At 49.2% G+C, this 18,479-nt stretch overlaps 1 protein-coding gene across 4 annotated transcripts in view; it reads right to left on the bottom strand.

The window, feature by feature from the left end:
- LOC137307324 (natural resistance-associated macrophage protein 2-like) overlaps positions 1 to 18,479 on the bottom strand; it is a 218,548-nt gene that overhangs the window by 152,738 nt on the left and 47,331 nt on the right. For all 4 annotated transcript variants that reach the window (XM_067976801.1, XM_067976800.1, XM_067976799.1 and 1 more), the window contains one exon: positions 11,114 to 11,179. In XM_067976801.1, coding sequence (XP_067832902.1) covers positions 11,114 to 11,179 — 66 coding nt within the window. The remainder of the gene's footprint in view (positions 1 to 11,113; positions 11,180 to 18,479) is intronic.

An 18,479-nucleotide genomic window follows, 5' to 3' on the forward strand; every position in this document is an offset into this window, starting at 1 on the left:
TCAGGGGAGGAATGAGCACTAAATCAGGGGAGAACCCAGCACTAAATCAGGGGAGGAATGAGCACTCAATCAGGGGAGGAATGAGCACTAAATCAGGGGAGGAATGAGCACTAAATCAGGGGAGAAACGAGCACTAAATCAGGGGAGGAATGAGCACTAAATCAGGGGAGGAACGAGCACTAAATCAGGGGAGGAATGAGCACTAAATCAGGGGAGAACCCAGCACTAAATCAGGGGAGGAATGAGCACTCAATCAGGGGAGGAATGAGCACTAAATCAGGGGAGGAATGAGCACTAAATCAGGGGACAAACGAGCACTAAATCAGGGGACAAACGAGCACTAAATCAGGGGAGGAATGAGCACTAAATCAGGGGAGAAACGAGCACTAAATCAGGGGAGAAATGAGCACGAAATCAGGGGAGGAATGAGCACTAAATCAGGGGAGGAATGAGCACTAAATAATCAGGGGAGGAATGAGCACTAAATTATCAGGGGAGAAACGAGCACTAAATCAGGGGAGTAACGAGCACTAAATCAGGGGAGGAATGAGCACTAAATCAGGGGAGAACCCAGCACTAAATCAGGGGAGGAATGAGCACTCAATCAGGGGAGGAACGAGCACTAAATCAGGGGAGGAATGAGCACTAAATCAGGGGAGAACCCAGCACTAAATCAGGGGAGGAATGAGCACTCAATCAGGGGAGAACCCAGCACTAAATCAGGGGAGGAATGAGCACTCAATCAGGGGAGGAATGAGCACTAAATCAGGGGAGTAACGAGCACTAAATCAGGGGAGAACCCAGCACTAAATCAGGGGAGGAATGAGCACTAAATCAGGGAAGGAACGAGCACTAAATCAGGGGTGAACCCAGCACTAAATCAGGGGAGGAATGAGCACTAAATCAGGGGAGGAACGAGCACTAAATCAGGGGTGAACCCAGCACTAAATCAGGGGAGGAATGAGCACTAAATCAGGGGAGGAATGAGCACTCAATCAGAGAGGAATGAACACTAAATCAGGGGAGAAACGGGCACTAAATCAGGGGAGGAATGAGCACTAAATCAGGGGAGAAACGAGCACTAAATCAGGGGAGAAACGAGCACTAAATCAGGGGAGGAACGAGCACTAAATCAGGGGAGAAACGAGCACTAAATCAGGGGAGGAACGAGCACTAAATCAGGGGAGAAACGAGCACTAAATCATTGGAGGAACGAGCACTAAATCAGGGGAGAAACGAGCACTAAATCAGGGGAGGAATGAGCACTAAATCAGGGGAGGAACGAGCACTAAATCAGGGGAGAAACGAGCACTAAATCAGGGGAGGAACGAGCACTAAATCAGGGGAGGAATGAGCACTAAATCAGGGGAGAACCCAGCACTAAATCAGGGGAGGAATGAGCACTCAATCAGGGGAGGAATGAGCACTAAATCAGGGGAGGAATGAGCACTAAATCAGGGGAGAAACGAGCACTAAATCAGGGGAGGAATGAGCACTAAATCAGGGGAGGAACGAGCACTAAATCATGGGAGGAATGAGCACTAAATCAGGGGAGAACCCAGCACTAAATCAGGGGAGGAATGAGCACTCAATCAGGGGAGAACCCAGCACTAAATCAGGGGAGGAATGAGCACTCAATCAGGGGAGGAATGAGCACTAAATCAGGGGAGGAACGAGCACTAAATCAGGGGAGAACCCAGCACTAAATCAGGGGAGGAATGAGCACTAAATCAGGGAAGGAACGAGCACTAAATCAGGGGTGAACCCAGCACTAAATCAGGGGAGGAATGAGCACTAAATCAGGGGAGGAACGAGCACTAAATCAGGGGTGAACCCAGCACTAAATCAGGGGAGGAATGAGCACTAAATCAGGGGAGGAATGAGCACTCAATCAGAGAGGAATGAACACTAAATCAGGGGAGAAACGGGCACTAAATCAGGGGAGAAACGAGCACTAAATCAGGGGAGGAACGAGCACTAAATCAGGGGAGGAATGAGCACTAAATCAGGGGAGGAATGAGCACTAAATCAGGGGAGGAACGGGCACTAAATCAGGGGAGGAACGAGCACTAAATCAGGGGAGAAACGAGCACTAAATCAGGGGAGGAACGAGCACTAAATCAGGGGAGAAACGAGCACTAAATCAGGGGAGGAATGAGCACTAAATCAGGGGAGGAACGAGCACTAAATCAGGGGAGAAACGAGCACTAAATCAGGGGAGGAACGAGCACTAAATCAGGGGAGGAATGAGCACTAAATCAGGGGAGGAATGAGCACTAAATCAGGGGAGGAACGGGCACTAAATAAGGGGAGGAAGGAGCACTAAATCAGGGGAGAAACGAGCACTAAATCAGGGGAGGAACGAGCACTAAATCAGGGGAGGAATGAGCACTAAATCAGGTGAGAAACGGGCACTAAATCAGGGGAGGAACGAGCACTAAATCAGGGGAGGAATGAGCACTAAATCAGGGGAGGAACGAGCACTAAATCAGGGGAGAAACGAGCACTACATCAGGGGAGGAACGAGCACTAAATCAGGGGAGGAATGAGCACTAAATCAGGGGAGGAATGAGCACTAAATCAGGGGAGAAACGAGCACTAAATCAGGGGAGTAATGAGCACTAAATCAGGGGAGGAATGAGCACTAAATCAGGGGAGAAACGAGCACTAAATCAGGGGAGAAACGAGCACTAAATCAGGGGAGAAACGAGCACTAAATCAGGGGAGGAACGAGCACTAAATCAGGGGAGGAATGAGCACTAAATCAGGGGAGAAACGGGCACTAAATCAGGGGAGAAACGAACACTAAATCAGGGGAGGAATGAGCACTAAATCAGGGGAGGAATGAGCACTAAATCAGGGGAGGAATGAGCACTAAATCAGGGGAGAAACGAGCACTAAATCAGGGGAGGAATGAGCACTAAATCAGGGGAGAAACGAGCACTAAATCAGGGGAGAAACGAACACTAAATCAGGGGAGAAACGAGCACTAAATCAGGGGAGAAACGAGCACTAAATCAGGGGAGAAACGAGCACTAAATCAGGGGAGGAACGAGCACTAAATCAGGGGAGAAACGAGCACTAAATCAGGGGAGGAACGAGCACTAAATCAGGGGAGAAACGAGCACTAAATCAGGGGAGGAATGAGCACTAAATCAGGGGAGAAACGAGCACTAAATCAGGGGAGAAACGAGCACTAAATCAGGGGATGAATGAGCACTAAATCAGGGGAGGAATGAGCACTAAATCAGGGGAGAAACGAGCACGAAATCAGGGGAGGAATGAGCACTAAATCAGGGGAGGAATGAGCACTAAATCAGGGGAGAAACGAGCACTAAATCAGGGGAGAAACGAGCACTAAATCAGGGGAGAAACGAGCACTAAATCAGGGGAGAAACGAGCACTAAATCAGGGGAGAAACGAGCACTAAATCAGGGGAGGAACGAGCACTAAATCAGGGGAGAAACGAGCACTAAATCAGGGGAGGAACGAGCACTAAATCAGGGGAGGAACGAGCACTAAATCAGGGGAGGAATGAGCACTAAATCAGGGGAGAAACGAGCACTAAATCAGGGGAGAAACGAGCACTAAATCAGTGGAGGAACGAGCACTAAATCAGGGGAGGAACGAGCACTAAATCAGGGGAGAAACGAGCACTAAATCAGGGGAGGAATGAGCACTAAATCAGGGGAGAAACGAGCACTAAATCAGGGGAGGAATGAGCACTAAATCAGGGGAGGAACGGGCACCAAATCAGGGGAGAAACGAGCACTAAATCAGGGGAGGAACGAGCACTAAATCAGGGGATGAATGAGCACAAAATCAGGGGAGGAATGAGCACTAAATCAGGGGAGGAATGAGCACTAAATCAGGGGAGAAACGAGCACTAAATCAGGGGAGGAATGAGCACTAAATCAGGGGAGGAACGGGCACCAAATCAGGGGAGAAACGAGCACTAAATCAGGGGAGGAACGAGCACTAAATCAGGGGATGAATGAGCACAAAATCAGGGGAGGAATGAGCACTAAATCAGGGGAGAAACGAGCACTAAATCAGGGGAGGAATGAGCACTAAATCAGGGGAGAAACGAGCACTAAATCAGGGGAGGAATGAGCACTAAATCAGGGGACAAACGAGCACTAAATCAGGGGACAAACGAGCACTAAATCAGGGGAGGAATGAGCACTAAATCAGGGGAGAACCCAGCACTAAATCAGGGGAGGAATGAGCACTCAATCAGGGGAGGAATGAGCACTAAATCAGGGGAGGAATGAGCACTAAATCAGGGGACAAACGAGCACTAAATCAGGGGACAAACGAGCACTAAATCAGGGGAGGAATGAGCACTAAATCAGGGGAGAAACGAGCACTAAATCAGGGGAGAAATGAGCACGAAATCAGGGGAGGAATGAGCACTAAATCAGGGGAGGAATGAGCACTAAATAATCAGGGGAGGAATGAGCACTAAATTATCAGGGGAGAAACGAGCACTAAATCAGGGGAGTAACGAGCACTAAATCAGGGGAGGAATGAGCACTAAATCAGGGGAGAACCCAGCACTAAATCAGGGGAGGAATGAGCACTCAATCAGGGGAGGAACGAGCACTAAATCAGGGGAGGAATGAGCACTAAATCAGGGGAGAACCCAGCACTAAATCAGGGGAGGAATGAGCACTCAATCAGGGGAGAACCCAGCACTAAATCAGGGGAGGAATGAGCACTCAATCAGGGGAGGAATGAGCACTAAATCAGGGGAGTAACGAGCACTAAATCAGGGGAGAACCCAGCACTAAATCAGGGGAGGAATGAGCACTAAATCAGGGAAGGAACGAGCACTAAATCAGGGGTGAACCCAGCACTAAATCAGGGGAGGAATGAGCACTAAATCAGGGGAGGAACGAACACTAAATCAGGGGTGAACCCAGCACTAAATCAGGGGAGGAATGAGCACTAAATCAGGGGAGGAATGAGCACTCAATCAGAGAGGAATGAACACTAAATCAGGGGAGAAACGGGCACTAAATCAGGGGAGGAATGAGCACTAAATCAGGGGAGAAACGAGCACTAAATCAGGGGAGAAACGAGCACTAAATCAGGGGAGGAACGAGCACTAAATCAGGGGAGAAACGAGCACTAAATCAGGGGAGAAACGAGCACTAAATCAGGGGAGGAACGAGCACTAAATCAGGGGAGAAACGAGCACTAAATCAGGGGAGGAATGAGCACTAAATCAGGGGAGGAACGAGCACTAAATCAGGGGAGAAACGAGCACTAAATCAGGGGAGGAACGAGCACTAAATCAGGGGAGGAATGAGCACTAAATCAGGGGAGGAATGAGCACTAAATCAGGGGAGGAACGGGCACTAAATAAGGGGAGGAAGGAGCACTAAATCAGGGGAGAAACGAGCACTAAATCAGGGGAGGAACGAGCACGAAATCAGGGGAGGAATGAGCACTAAATCAGGGGAGGAACGAGCACTAAATCAGGGGAGAAACGAGCACTAAATCAGGGGAGGAACGAGCACTAAATCAGGGGAGGAATGAGCACTAAATCAGGGGAGAAACGAGCACTAAATCAGGGGAGGAATGAGCACTAAATCAGGGGAGGAATGAGCACTAAATCAGGGGAGAAACGAGCACTAAATCAGGGGAGAAACGAGCACTAAATCAGGGGAGAAACGAGCACTAAATCAGGGGAGGAACGAGCACTAAATCAGGGGAGGAATGAGCACTAAATCAGGGGAGAAACGGGCACTAAATCAGGGGAGAAACGAACACTAAATCAGGGGAGGAACGAGCACTAAATCAGGGGAGGAATGAGCACTAAATCAGGGGAGGAATGAGCACTAAATCAGGGGAGAAACGAGCACTAAATCAGGGGAGGAATGAGCACTAAATCAGGGGAGAAACGAGCACTAAATCAGGGGAGAAACGAGCACTAAATCAGGGGAGAAACGAGCACTAAATCAGGGGAGAAACGAGCACTAAATCAGGGGAGAAACGAGCACTAAATCAGGGGAGGAACGAGCACTAAATCAGGGGAGAAACGAGCACTAAATCAGGGGAGGAACGAGCACTAAATCAGGGGAGAAACGAGCACTAAATCAGGGGAGGAATGAGCACTAAATCAGGGGAGAAACGAGCACTAAATCAGGGGAGAAACGAGCACTAAATTAGGGGATGAATGAGCACTAAATCAGGGGAGGAATGAGCACTAAATCAGGGGAGAAACGAGCACTAAATCAGGGGAGGAATGAGCACTAATTCAGGGGAGGAATGAGCACTAAATAAGGGGAGAACGAGCACTAAATCAGGGGAGAAACGAGCACTAAATCAGGGGAGAAACGAGCACTAAATCAGGGGAGAAACGAGCACTAAATCAGGGGAGGAATGAGCACTAAATCAGGGGAGAAACGAGCACTAAATCAGGGGAGGAATGAGCACTAAATCAGGGGAGGAACGGGCACTAAATCACGGGAGAAACGAGCACTAACTCAGGGGAGGAACGAGCACTAAATCAGGGGATGAATGAGCACCAAATCAGGGGAGGAATGAGCACTAAATCAGGGGAGAAACGAGCACTAAATCAGGGGAGGAATGAGCACTAAATCAGGGGAGAAACGAGCACTAAATCAGGGGAGGAATGAGCACTAAATCAGGGGACAAACGAGCACTAAATCAGGGGACTAACGAGCACTAAATCAGGGGAGGAATGAGCACTAAATCAGGGGAGGAACGAGCACTAAATCAGGGGAGAAACGAGCACTAAATCAGGGGAAAAACGAGCACGAAATCAGGGGAGAAACGAGCACTAAATCAGGGGAGGAATGAGCACTAAATCAGGGGAGAAACGAGCACTAAATCAGGGGAGAAACGAGCACTAAATCAGGGGAGAAACGAGCACTAATTCAGGGGAGAAACGAGCACTAAATCAGTGGAGGAACGAGCACTAAATCAGGGGAGAAACGAGCACTAAATCAGGGGAGGAATGAGCACTAAATCAGGGGAGGAACAAGCACTAAATCAGGGGAGGAATGAGCACGAAATCAGGGGAGAAACGAGCACTAAATCAGGGGAGGAATGAGCACTAAATCAGGGGAGGAATGAGCACGAAATCAGGGGAGAAACGAGCACTAAATCAGGGGAGGAATGAGCACTAAATCAGGGGAGAAACGAGCACTAAATCAGGGGAGGAACGAGCACTAAATCAGGGGAGGAACGAGCACTAAATCAGGGGAGGAATGAGCACTAAATCAGGGGAGGAACGAGCACTAAATCAGGGGATAAACGAGCACTAAATCAAGGGAGGAATGAGCACTAAATCAGGGGAGGAAAGAGCACTAAATCAGGGGAGGAACGAGCACTAAATCAGGGGAGGAACGAGCACTAAATCAGGGGAGAAACGAGCACTAAATCAGGGGAGGAATGAGCACTAAATCAGGGGAGGAATGAGCACTAAATAATCAGGGGAGGAATGAGCACTGAATTATCAGGGGAGAAACGAGCACTAAATCAGGGGAGTAACGAGCACTGAATCAGTGGAGGAATGAGCACTAAATCAGGGGAGAAACGAGCACTAAATCAGGGGAGGAATGAGCACTAAATCAGGGGAGAACCCAGCACTAAATCAGGGGAGGAATGAGCACTAAATCAGGGGAGAAACGAGCACTAAATCAGGGGAGGAACGAGCACTAAATCAGGGGAGAAACGAGCACTAAATCAAGGGAGGATTGAGCACTAAATCAGGGGAGGAAAGAGCACTAAATCAGGGGAGGAACGAGCACTAAATCAGGGGAGGAACGAGCACTAAATCAGGGGAGAAACGAGCACTAAATCTAGGGAGGAATGAGCACTAAATCAGGGGAGGAAAGAGCACTAAATCAGGGGAGAAACGAGCCCTAAATCAAGGGAGGAATGAGCACTAAATCAGGGGAGGAAAGAGCACTAAATCAGGCGACAAACGAGCACTAAATCAGGGGAGGAATGAGCACTAAATAATCAGGGGAGGAATGAGCACTAAATTATCAGGGGAGTAACGAGCACTAAATCAGTGGAGGAATGAGCACTAAATCAAGGGAGAAACGAGCACTAAATCAGTGGAGGAATGAGCACTAAATCAGGGGAGAACCCAGCACTAAATCAGGGGAGGAATGAGCACTAAATCAGGGGAGGAATGAGCACTAATCAGGGGAGAACCCAGCACTAAATCAGGGGAGGAATGAGCACTAAATCAAGGGAGGAACGAGCACTAAATCAGGGGAGGAATGAGCACTAAATCAGGGGAGGAATGAGCACTAAATCAGGGGAGGAACGAGCACTAAATCAGGGGAGGAATGAGCACTAAATCAGGGGAGGAATGAGCACTAAATCAGGGGAGGAACGAGCACTAAATCAGGGGAGGAATGAGCACTAAATCAGGAGAGGAATGAGCACTAAATCAGGGGAGGAATGAGCACTAAATCAGGGGAGGAATGAGCACTAAATCAGGGGAGGAATGAGCACTAAATCAGGGGAGGAAAGAGAACTATATCAGGGGAGGAACGAGCACTAAATCAGGGGAGGAACCAGTACTAAATCAGGGGAGGAATGAGCACTAAATCAGGGGATGAATGAGCACTAAATCAGGGGAGGAACGAGCACTAATCAGGGGAGGAATGAGCACTAAATCAGGGGAGGAACGAGCACTAAATCAGGGGAGGAATGAGCACTAAATTAGGGGAGTACCCAGCAGCAAATCAGGGGAGAAACGAGCACTAAATCAGGGGAGGAACGAGCACTAAATCAGGGGAGGAATGAGCACTAAATCAGGGGAGGAATGAGCACTAAATCAGGGGAGGAACGAGCACTAAATCAGGGGAGGAATGAGCACTAAATCAGGGGAGGAATGAGCACTAAATCAGGGGAGGAATAAGCACTAAATCAGGGGAGGAACGAGCACTAAATCAGGGGAGGAACGAGCACTAAATCAGGGGAGAGACGAGCACTAAATCAGTGGAGGAATGAGCACTAAATCAGGGGAGAAACGAGCACTAAATCAGTGGAGGAATGAGCACTAAATCAGGGGAGAACCCAGCACTAAATCAGGGGAGGAATGAGCACTAAATCAGGGGAGGAATGAGCACTAATCAGGGGAGAACCCAGCACTAAATCAGGGGAGGAATGAGCACTAAATCAAGGGAGGAACGAGCACTAAATCAGGGGAGGAATGAGCACTAAATCAGGGGAGGAATGAGCACTAAATCAGGGGAGGAATGAGCACTAAATCAGGGGAGGAACGAGCACTAAATCAGGGGAGGAATGAGCACTAAATCAGGGGAGGAATGAGCACTAAATCAGGGGAGGAACGAACACTAAATCAGGGGAGGAATGAGCACTAAATCAGGAGAGGAATGAGCACTAAATCAGAGGAGGAATGAGCACTAAATCAGGGGAGGGATGAGCACTAAATCAGGGGAGGAATGAGCACTAAATCAGGGGAGGAAAGAGCACTATATCAGGGGAGGAACGAGCACTAAATCAGGGGAGGAACCAGTACTAAATCAGGGGAGGAATGAGCACTAAATCAGGGGATGAATGAGCACTAAATCAGGGGAGGAACGAGCACTAATCAGGGGAGGAATGAGCACTAAATCAGGGGAGGAACGAGCACTAAATCAGGGGAGGAATGAGCACTAAATTAGGGGAGTACCCAGCAGCAAATCAGGGGAGAAACGAGCACTAAATCAGGGGAGGAACGAGCACTAAATCAGGGGAGGAATGAGCACTAAATCAGGGGAGGAATGAGCACTAAATCAGGGGAGGAACGAGCACTAAATCAGGGGAGGAATGAGCACTAAATTAGGGGAGTACCCAGCAGTAAATCAGGGGAGAAACGAGCACTAAATCAGGGGAGGAACGAGCACTAAATCAGGGGAGGAATGAGCACTAAATCAGGGGCGGAATGAGCACTAAATCAGGGGAGGAATAAGCACTAAATCAGGGGAGGAATGAGCACTAAATCAGGGGAGGAACGAGCACTAAATCAGGGGAGAGACGAGCACTAAATCAGGGGAGGAATGAGCACTAAATCAGGGGAGGAATGAGCACTAAATTTGGGGAGAACCCAGCAGTAAATCAGGGGAGGAACGAGCACTAAATCAGGGGAGGAATGAGCACTAAATTTGGGGAGAACCCAGCAGTAAATCAGGGGAGGAACGAGCACTAAATCAGGGGAGGAACGAGCACTAAATCAGGGGAGGAATGAGCACTAAATCAGGGGAGGAATGAGCACTAAATCAGGGGAGGAATAAGCACTAAATCAGGGGAGGAATGAGCACTAAATCAGGGGAGGAACGAGCACTAAATCAGGGGAGAGACGAGCACTAAATCAGGGGAGGAATGAGCACTAAATCAGGGGAGGAATGAGCACTAAATTAGGGGAGAACCCAGCAGTAAATCAGGGGAGGAATGAGCACTAAATTAGGGGAGAACCCAGCAGTAAATCAGGGGAGGAACGAGCACTAAATCAGGGGAGGAATGAGCACTAAATCAGGGGAGAACCCAGCAGTAAATCAGGGGAGGAACGAGCACTAAATCAGGGGAGGAATGAGCACTAAATCAGGGGAGGAATGAGCACCAAAGTCAATTTTCTCACTTCCTCTACAGGAGTCCGGAGCGTGAGTTCACACCAGAGGGCTGATTTTCTGAATGAGTTCAATTGGATGGATCATCATGGGGAGCAAGCCCATGGTTTCCCAATGAGAAAGGGGAGGCTGTGTTCTCGGAGCCTGTATTTGGAAAATCAACCCTTCGGGTTCAAACCGAGCGAATGGCCAAACACGAGGTGTGAATTCCCTCGGAGCCAATTACAACCTGACAATTACAATCATGGTCCTAATTACATCATAGGATCTCGATTTGCATACTCAAGTCCTACCGCCGAAAACAGGCAGACGTTCTGACCGCCCAAGGGAGGGCCCCTTTAAAAATAGCAGCAGCCGGAGCAGCGGGGTCAATGGGGCTCGAAGTCTACTCGTCCCATTTTGTGGTGAGAATCGGACTATTTGCGACAGAGGCTCTGGCCTCAAAATGACACTGCAATCCTGGGAGTGCAGGTGCCAAGGACCATGCTCACCTGTTGACTCTTCTTTTTCCCGATTGAAGGTCATCGTGATAGGATCCTGCCGATACTCTGAGCTCTCTGAAATAGAGGGAAAAGGAAATACAGTGAGGCATGAAAGATAGTGGGGTAAAATTTCCATGGGGTTGTCTCAATCTCCGGCCATAACTTCGATGGAAGATCAGCAGAAACAGTCGAGGCAACCCCCATGGAAATTCCATTCCAATGCACTCTATCTGCACAATACAATCGATTGCTCTTCAGCTCAACTTTGCCCAAACCCATTCGAATGCTGTCAGCCTCTCATACACAAGACATCTGGTAACAGAGCAAACCTTTAACTTTTGGTATAGGTTCCCCACTGTACAAGTTATGATTTGTGTAAACCCCACCCATTTAATCTCCCCCCACAGCCCATGTACACTCTCCCCGATCATAGACTCTACCCACCCATTTAATCTCCTCCCACAGCCCATGTACACTCTCCCCTATCATGGACTCTCCCCACCCATTTAATCTCCTCCCACAGCCCATGTACACTCTCCCCTATCATGGACTCTCCCCACCCATTTAATCTCCTCCCACAGCCCATGTACACTCTCCCCTATCATGGACTCTACCCACCCATTTAATCTCCTCCCACAGTCCATGTACACTCTCCCCTATCATGGACTCTACCCACCCATTTAATCTCCTCCCACAGCCCATGTACACTCTCCCCGATCAGAGACTCTCCCCACCCATTTAATCTCCTCCCACAGCCCATGTACACTCTCCCCTATCATGGACTCTACCCACCCATTTAATCTCCTCCCACAGCCCATGTACACTCTCCCCGATCAGAGACTCTCCCCACCCATTTAATCTCCTCCCACAGTCCATGTACACTCTCCCCGATCAGAGACTCTCCCCACCCATTTAATCTCCTCCCACAGCCCATGTACACTCTCCCCGATCATAGACTCTACCCACCCATTTAATCTCCTCCCACAGCCCATGTACACTCTCCCCTATCACGGACTCTCCCCACCCATTTAATCTCCTCCCACAGCCCATGTACACTCCCCCCGATCATAGACTCTCCCCACCCATTTAATCTCCCCCCACAGCCCATGTACACTCTCCCCTATCATGGACTCTCCCCACCCATTTAATCTCCTCCCACAGCCCATGTACACTCTCCCCTATCATGGACTCTCCCCACCCATTTAATCTCCTCCCACAGCCCATGTACACTCTCCCCTATCATAGACTCTCCCCACCCATTTAATCTCCTCCCACAGCCCCTGTACACTCTCCCCTATCATGGGCTCTACCCACCCATTTAATCTCCTCCCACAGCCCATGTACACTCTCCCCTATCACGGACTCTACCCACCCATTTAATCTCCTCCCACAGTCCATGTACACTCTCCCCTATCATGGACTCTCCCCACCCATTTAATCTCCTCCCACAGCCCATGTACACTCTCCCCTATCATGGACTCTCCCCACCCATTTAATCTCCTCCCACAGTCCATGTACACTCTCCCCTATCATGGACTCTCCCCACCCATTTAATCTCCTCCCACAGTCCATGTACACTCTCCCCTATCATGGACTCTCCCCACCCATTTAATCTCCTCCCACAGCCCATGTACACTCTCCCCGATCATAGACTCTCCCCACCCATTTAATCTCCTCCCACAGCCCATGTACACTCTCCCCTATCATGGACTCTACCCACCCATTTAATCTCCTCCCACAGCCCATGTACACTCTCCCCGATCATAGACTCTACTCACCCATTTAACCTCCTCCCACAGCCCATGTACACTCTCCCCTATCATGGACTCTACCCACCCATTTAATCTCCCCCCACAGCCCATGTACACTCTCCCCTATCATGGACTCTATCCACCCATTTAATCTCCTCCCACAGCCCATGTACACTCTCCCCTATCATGGACTCTCCCCACCCATTTAACCTCCTCCTACAGCCCATGTACACTCTCCCCTATCATGGACTCTCCCCACCCATTTAATCTCCTCCCACAGCCCATGTACACTCTCCCCGATCATGGACTCTACCCACCCATTTAATCTCCCCCCACAGTCCATGTACACTCTCCCCGATCAGAGACTCTCCCCACCCATTTAATCTCCTCCCACAGCCCATGTGCACTCTCCCCTATCATGGACTCTACCCACCCATTTAATCTCCCCCCACAGTCCATGTACACTCTCCCCGATCAGAGACTCTCCCCACCCATTTAATCTCCTCCCACAGCCCATGTGCACTCTCCCCTATCATGGACTCTACCCACCCATTTAATCTCCTCCCACAGCCCATGTACACTCTCCCCTATCACAGACTCTCCCCACCCATTTAATCTCCTCCCACAGCCCATGTACACTCTCCCCTATCATGGACTCTCCCCACCCATTTAATCTCCTCCCACAGCCCATGTACACTCTCCCCTATCATGGACTCTACCCACCCATTTAATCTCCCCCCACAGCCCATGTACACTCTCCCCTATCATGGACTCTCCCCACCCATTTAATCTCCTCCCACAGCCCATGTACACTCTCCCCTATCATGGACTCTCCCCACCCATTTAATCTCCTCCCACAGCCCATGTACACTCTCCCCTATCATGGACTCTACCCACCCATTTAATCTCCTCCCACAGCCCCTGTACACTCTCCCGTATCATGGACTCTACCCCCCATTTAATCTCCTCCCACAGCCCATGTACACTCTCCCCTATCATGGACTCTCCCCACCCATTTAATCTCCTCCCACAGCCCCTGTACACTCTCCCGTATCATGGACTCTCCCCACCCATTTAATCTCCTCCCACAGCCCATGTACACTCTCCCCGATCATAGACTCTCCCCACCCATTTAATCTCCCCCCACAGCCCATGTACACTCTCCCCTATCATGGACTCTCCCCACCCATTTAATCTCCTCCCACAGCCCATGTACACTCTCCCCTATCATGGGCTCTACCCACCCATTTAATCTCCTCCCACAGCCCATGTACACTCTCCCCTATCACGGACTCTCCCCACCCATTTAATCTCCCCCCACAGCCCATGTACACTCTCCCCTATCATGGACTCTCCCCACCCATTTAATCTCCTCCCACAGCCCATGTACACTCTCCCCTATCATGGGCTCTACCCACCCATTTAATCTCCTCCCACAGCCCATGTACACTCTCCCCTATCATGGACTCTCCCCACCCATTTAATCTCCTCCCACAGCCCATGTACACTCTCCCCTATCACGGACTCTACCCACCCATTTAATCTCCTCCCACAGCCCATGTACACTCTCCCCTATCATGGACTCTCCCCACCCATTTAATCTCCTCCCACAGTCCATGTACACTCTCCCCTATCATGGACTCTACCCATCCATTTAATCTCCTCCCACAGCCCATGTACACTCTCCCCTATCATGGACTCTCCCCATCCATTTAATCTCCTCCCACAGCCCATGTACACTCTCCCCTATCATGGACTCTACCCATCCATTTAATCTCCCCCCACAGCCCATGTACACTCTCCCCTATCATAGACTCTCCCCACCCATTTAATCTCCCCCCACAGCCCATGTACACTCTCCCCGATCATAGACTCTACTCACCCATTTAACCTCCTCCCACAGCCCATGTACACTCTCCCCTATCATGGACTCTATCCACCCATTTAATCTCCTCCCACAGCCCATGTACACTCTCCCCTATCATGGACTCTCCCCACCCATTTAACCTCCTCCCACAGCCCATGTACACTCTCCCCTATCATGGACTCTATCCACCCATTTAATCTCCTCCCACAGCCCATGTACACTCTCCCCTATCATGGACTCTCCCCACCCATTTAACCTCCTCCCACAGCCCATGTACACTCTCCCCGATCATAGACTCTACTCACCCATTTAACCTCCTCCCACAGCCCATGTACACTCTCCCCTATCATAGACTCTACCCACCCATTTAATCTCCTCCTGCAGCCCATGTACACTCTCCCCTATCATGGACTCTCCCCACCCATTTAATCTCCTCCCACAGCCCATGTACACTCTCCCCGATCATAGACTCTACCCACCCATTTAACCTCCTCCCACAGCCCATGTACACTCTCCCCGATCAGAGACTCTCCCCACCCATTTAATCTCCTCCCACAGCCCATGTGCACTCTCCCCTATCATGGACTCTACCCACCCATTTAATCTCCCCCCACAGCCCATGTACACTCTCCCCTATCATGGACTCTACCCACCCATTTAATCTCCCCCCACAGTCCATGTACACTCTCCCGTATCATGGACTCTACCCACCCATTTAATCTCCCCCCACAGCCCATGTACACTCTCCCCTATCATGGACTCTCCCCACCCATTTAATCTCCTCCCACAGCCCATGTACACTCTCCCCTATCATGGACTCTCCCCATTCATTTAATCTCCTCCCACAGCCCATGTACACTCTCCCCTATCATGGACTCTCCCCACCCATTTAATCTCCTCCCACAGTCCATGTACACTCTCCCCTATCATGGACTCTACCCACTCATTTAATCTCCCTCCACAGCCCATGTACACTCTCCCCTATCATGGACTCTACCCACCCATTTAATCTCCTCCCACAGCCCATGTACACTCTCCCCTATCATGGACTCTACCCCCCCATTTAATCTCCTCCCACAGCCCATGTACACTCTCCCCTATCATGGACTCTACCCACCCATTTAATCTCCTCCCACACCCCATGTACACTCTCCCCTATCATAGACTCTCCCCACCCATTTAATCTCCTCCCACAGTCCATGTACACTCTCCCCGATCATGGACTCTACCCACCCATTTAATCTCCCCCCACAGCCCATGTACACTCTCCCCGATCATGGACTCTCCCCACCCATTTAATCTCCTCCCACAGCCCATGTACACTCTCCCCTATCATGGACTCTAACCACCCATTTAATCTCCCCCCACAGCCCATGTACACTCTCCCCTATCATGGACTCTCCCCACCCATTTAATCTCCTCCCACAGTCCATGTACACTCTCCCCATCATAGACTCTCCCCACCCATTTAATCTCCTCCCACAGCCCCTGTACACTCTCCCGTATCATGGACTCTACCCACCCATTTAATCTCCTCCCACAGCCCATGTACACTCTCCCCTATCATAGACTCTACCCACCCATTTAATCTCCCCCCACAGCCCATGTACACTCTCCCCGATCATGGACTCTACCCACCCATTTAATCTCCTCCTGCAGCCCATGTACACTCTCCCCGATCATAGACTCTCCCCATCCATTTAATCTCCTCCCACAGTCCATGTACACTCTCCCCTATCATGGACTCTACCCACCCATTTAATCTCCTCCCACAGCCCACATACACTCCACATCGAAACATAGAAAATAGGAGCAGGAGTAGGCCATTCGGCCCTTCGGGCCTGTACCACCATTCAATATGATCATGGCTGATCCTCTATCTCAATACCATATTCCCACTCTCTCCCCATACCCCTTGATGCCTTCTGTGTCCAGAAATCTATCGAGCTTCTTCTTAAATATATTCAGTGACTTGGCCTCCACAGCCTTCTGTGGTAGAGAATTCCACAGGTTCACCACCCTCTGAGTGAAGAAATTTCTCCTCCTCTCAGTCCTAAATGTCCTACCCTGTATCCTGAGACTGTGACCCCTCGTTCTAGACCCCCCCCCCCCTCTGCCAGGGGAAACATCCTCCCTGCATCCAGTCTGTCGAGCCCTTTCAGAATTTTATATGTTTCAATGAGATCCCCTCTCATTCTTCTAAACTCGAGAGAATACAGGCCGAGTCGATCCAATCTCCCCTCATATGACAGTCCTGCCATCCCAGGGATCAGTCTGGTGAACCTTCGCTGCACTCCCTCTTTGGCAAGTACATCCTTTCTTAGGTAAGGAGACCAAAACTGCACACAATACTCCAGGTGTGGTCTCACCAAGGCCCTGTATAAGTGCAGCAAGACATCCTTGCTCCTGTACTCAAATCCTCTTGCAATGAAGGCCAACATACCATTTGCCTTCCTAACTGCTTGCTGCACCTGCATGTTTGCTTTCAGTGACTGGTGTACAAGGACACCCAGGTCCCTTTGTACATCAACATTCCCCAATCTCACCATTTAAATAATACTCTGTCTTTCTGTTTTTCCTTCTGAAGTGGATAACTTCACATTTATCCACATTATACTGCATCTGCCATGTATTTGCCCACTCACTCAACTTGTCTAAATCGCCTTGAAGCCTCTTTGCATCCTCCTCACAACTCACAATCCCACCTAGTTTTGTGTCGTCAGCAAACTTGGAAATATTACATTTGGTTCCCTCATCCAAATCATTGATATATATTGTGAATAGCTGGGGCCCAAGCACTGATCCCTGCGGTACCCCACTAGTCACTGCCTGCCACCCTGAAAAAGACCCATTTATTCCTACTCTCTGTTTCCTGTCTGTTAACCAATTTTCAATCCATGCCAGTATATTACCCCCAATCCCATGTGCTCTAATTTTGCACACTAACTTCTTATGTGGGACTTTATCAAAGGCCTTCTGAAAATCCAAATAAACCACATCCACTGGTTCTCCCTTATCTATTCTACCAGTTACATCCTCAAAAAACTCCAGTAGATTTGTCAAACATGATTTCCCTTTCATAAATCCATGTTGACTTTGTCTAATCCCGTTGATATTTTCTAAGTGTCCTGTTATCACATCCTTTATAATAAACTCCAGCATTTTCCCCACTACTGATGTTCGGCTAACCAGTCTGTCATTCCCTGTTTTCTCTCTCCCTCCTTTTTTTTTAAATGGTGGGGTTACATTTGCCACCCTCCAATCTGCAGAAACTGTTCCATAATCTATAGAATTTTGGAAGATGACAACTAATGCATCCACTATTTCCATGGCTACCTCTTTTAGTACTCTGGGATGCAGATTATCAGGTCCTGGGGATTTATCGGCTTTCAGTCCCATTAATTTCTCCAGCACTATTTTTTTACTAATACTAATTTTGTTTAATTCCTCCTTCTCACTCGTCCCTTGGTTCCCTCGCATTTCTGGGAAGTTATTTGTGTCCTCTTCCGTGAAAACAGAACCAAAGTATTTGTTTAATTGCTCTGCCATCTCCTTGTTCCCCATTATAAATTCTCCTATTTCTGACTGTAAGGGACCTACATTTGTCTTCAATAATCTTTTTCTTTTTACATACTTGTAGAAGCTTTTACAGTCCACTTTTATGTTCCTTGCAAGTTTACTCTCACTCTATTATTCCCCCTTTTAATCAATCTCTTGGTCCTTTTTTGCTGAATTCTAAACTGCTCCCAATCCTCAG

Source organism: Heptranchias perlo, chromosome X (assembly GCF_035084215.1).
Source record: "Heptranchias perlo isolate sHepPer1 chromosome X, sHepPer1.hap1, whole genome shotgun sequence".
In the NCBI taxonomy this organism is placed as follows: Eukaryota; Metazoa; Chordata; class Chondrichthyes; order Hexanchiformes; family Hexanchidae; genus Heptranchias; species Heptranchias perlo.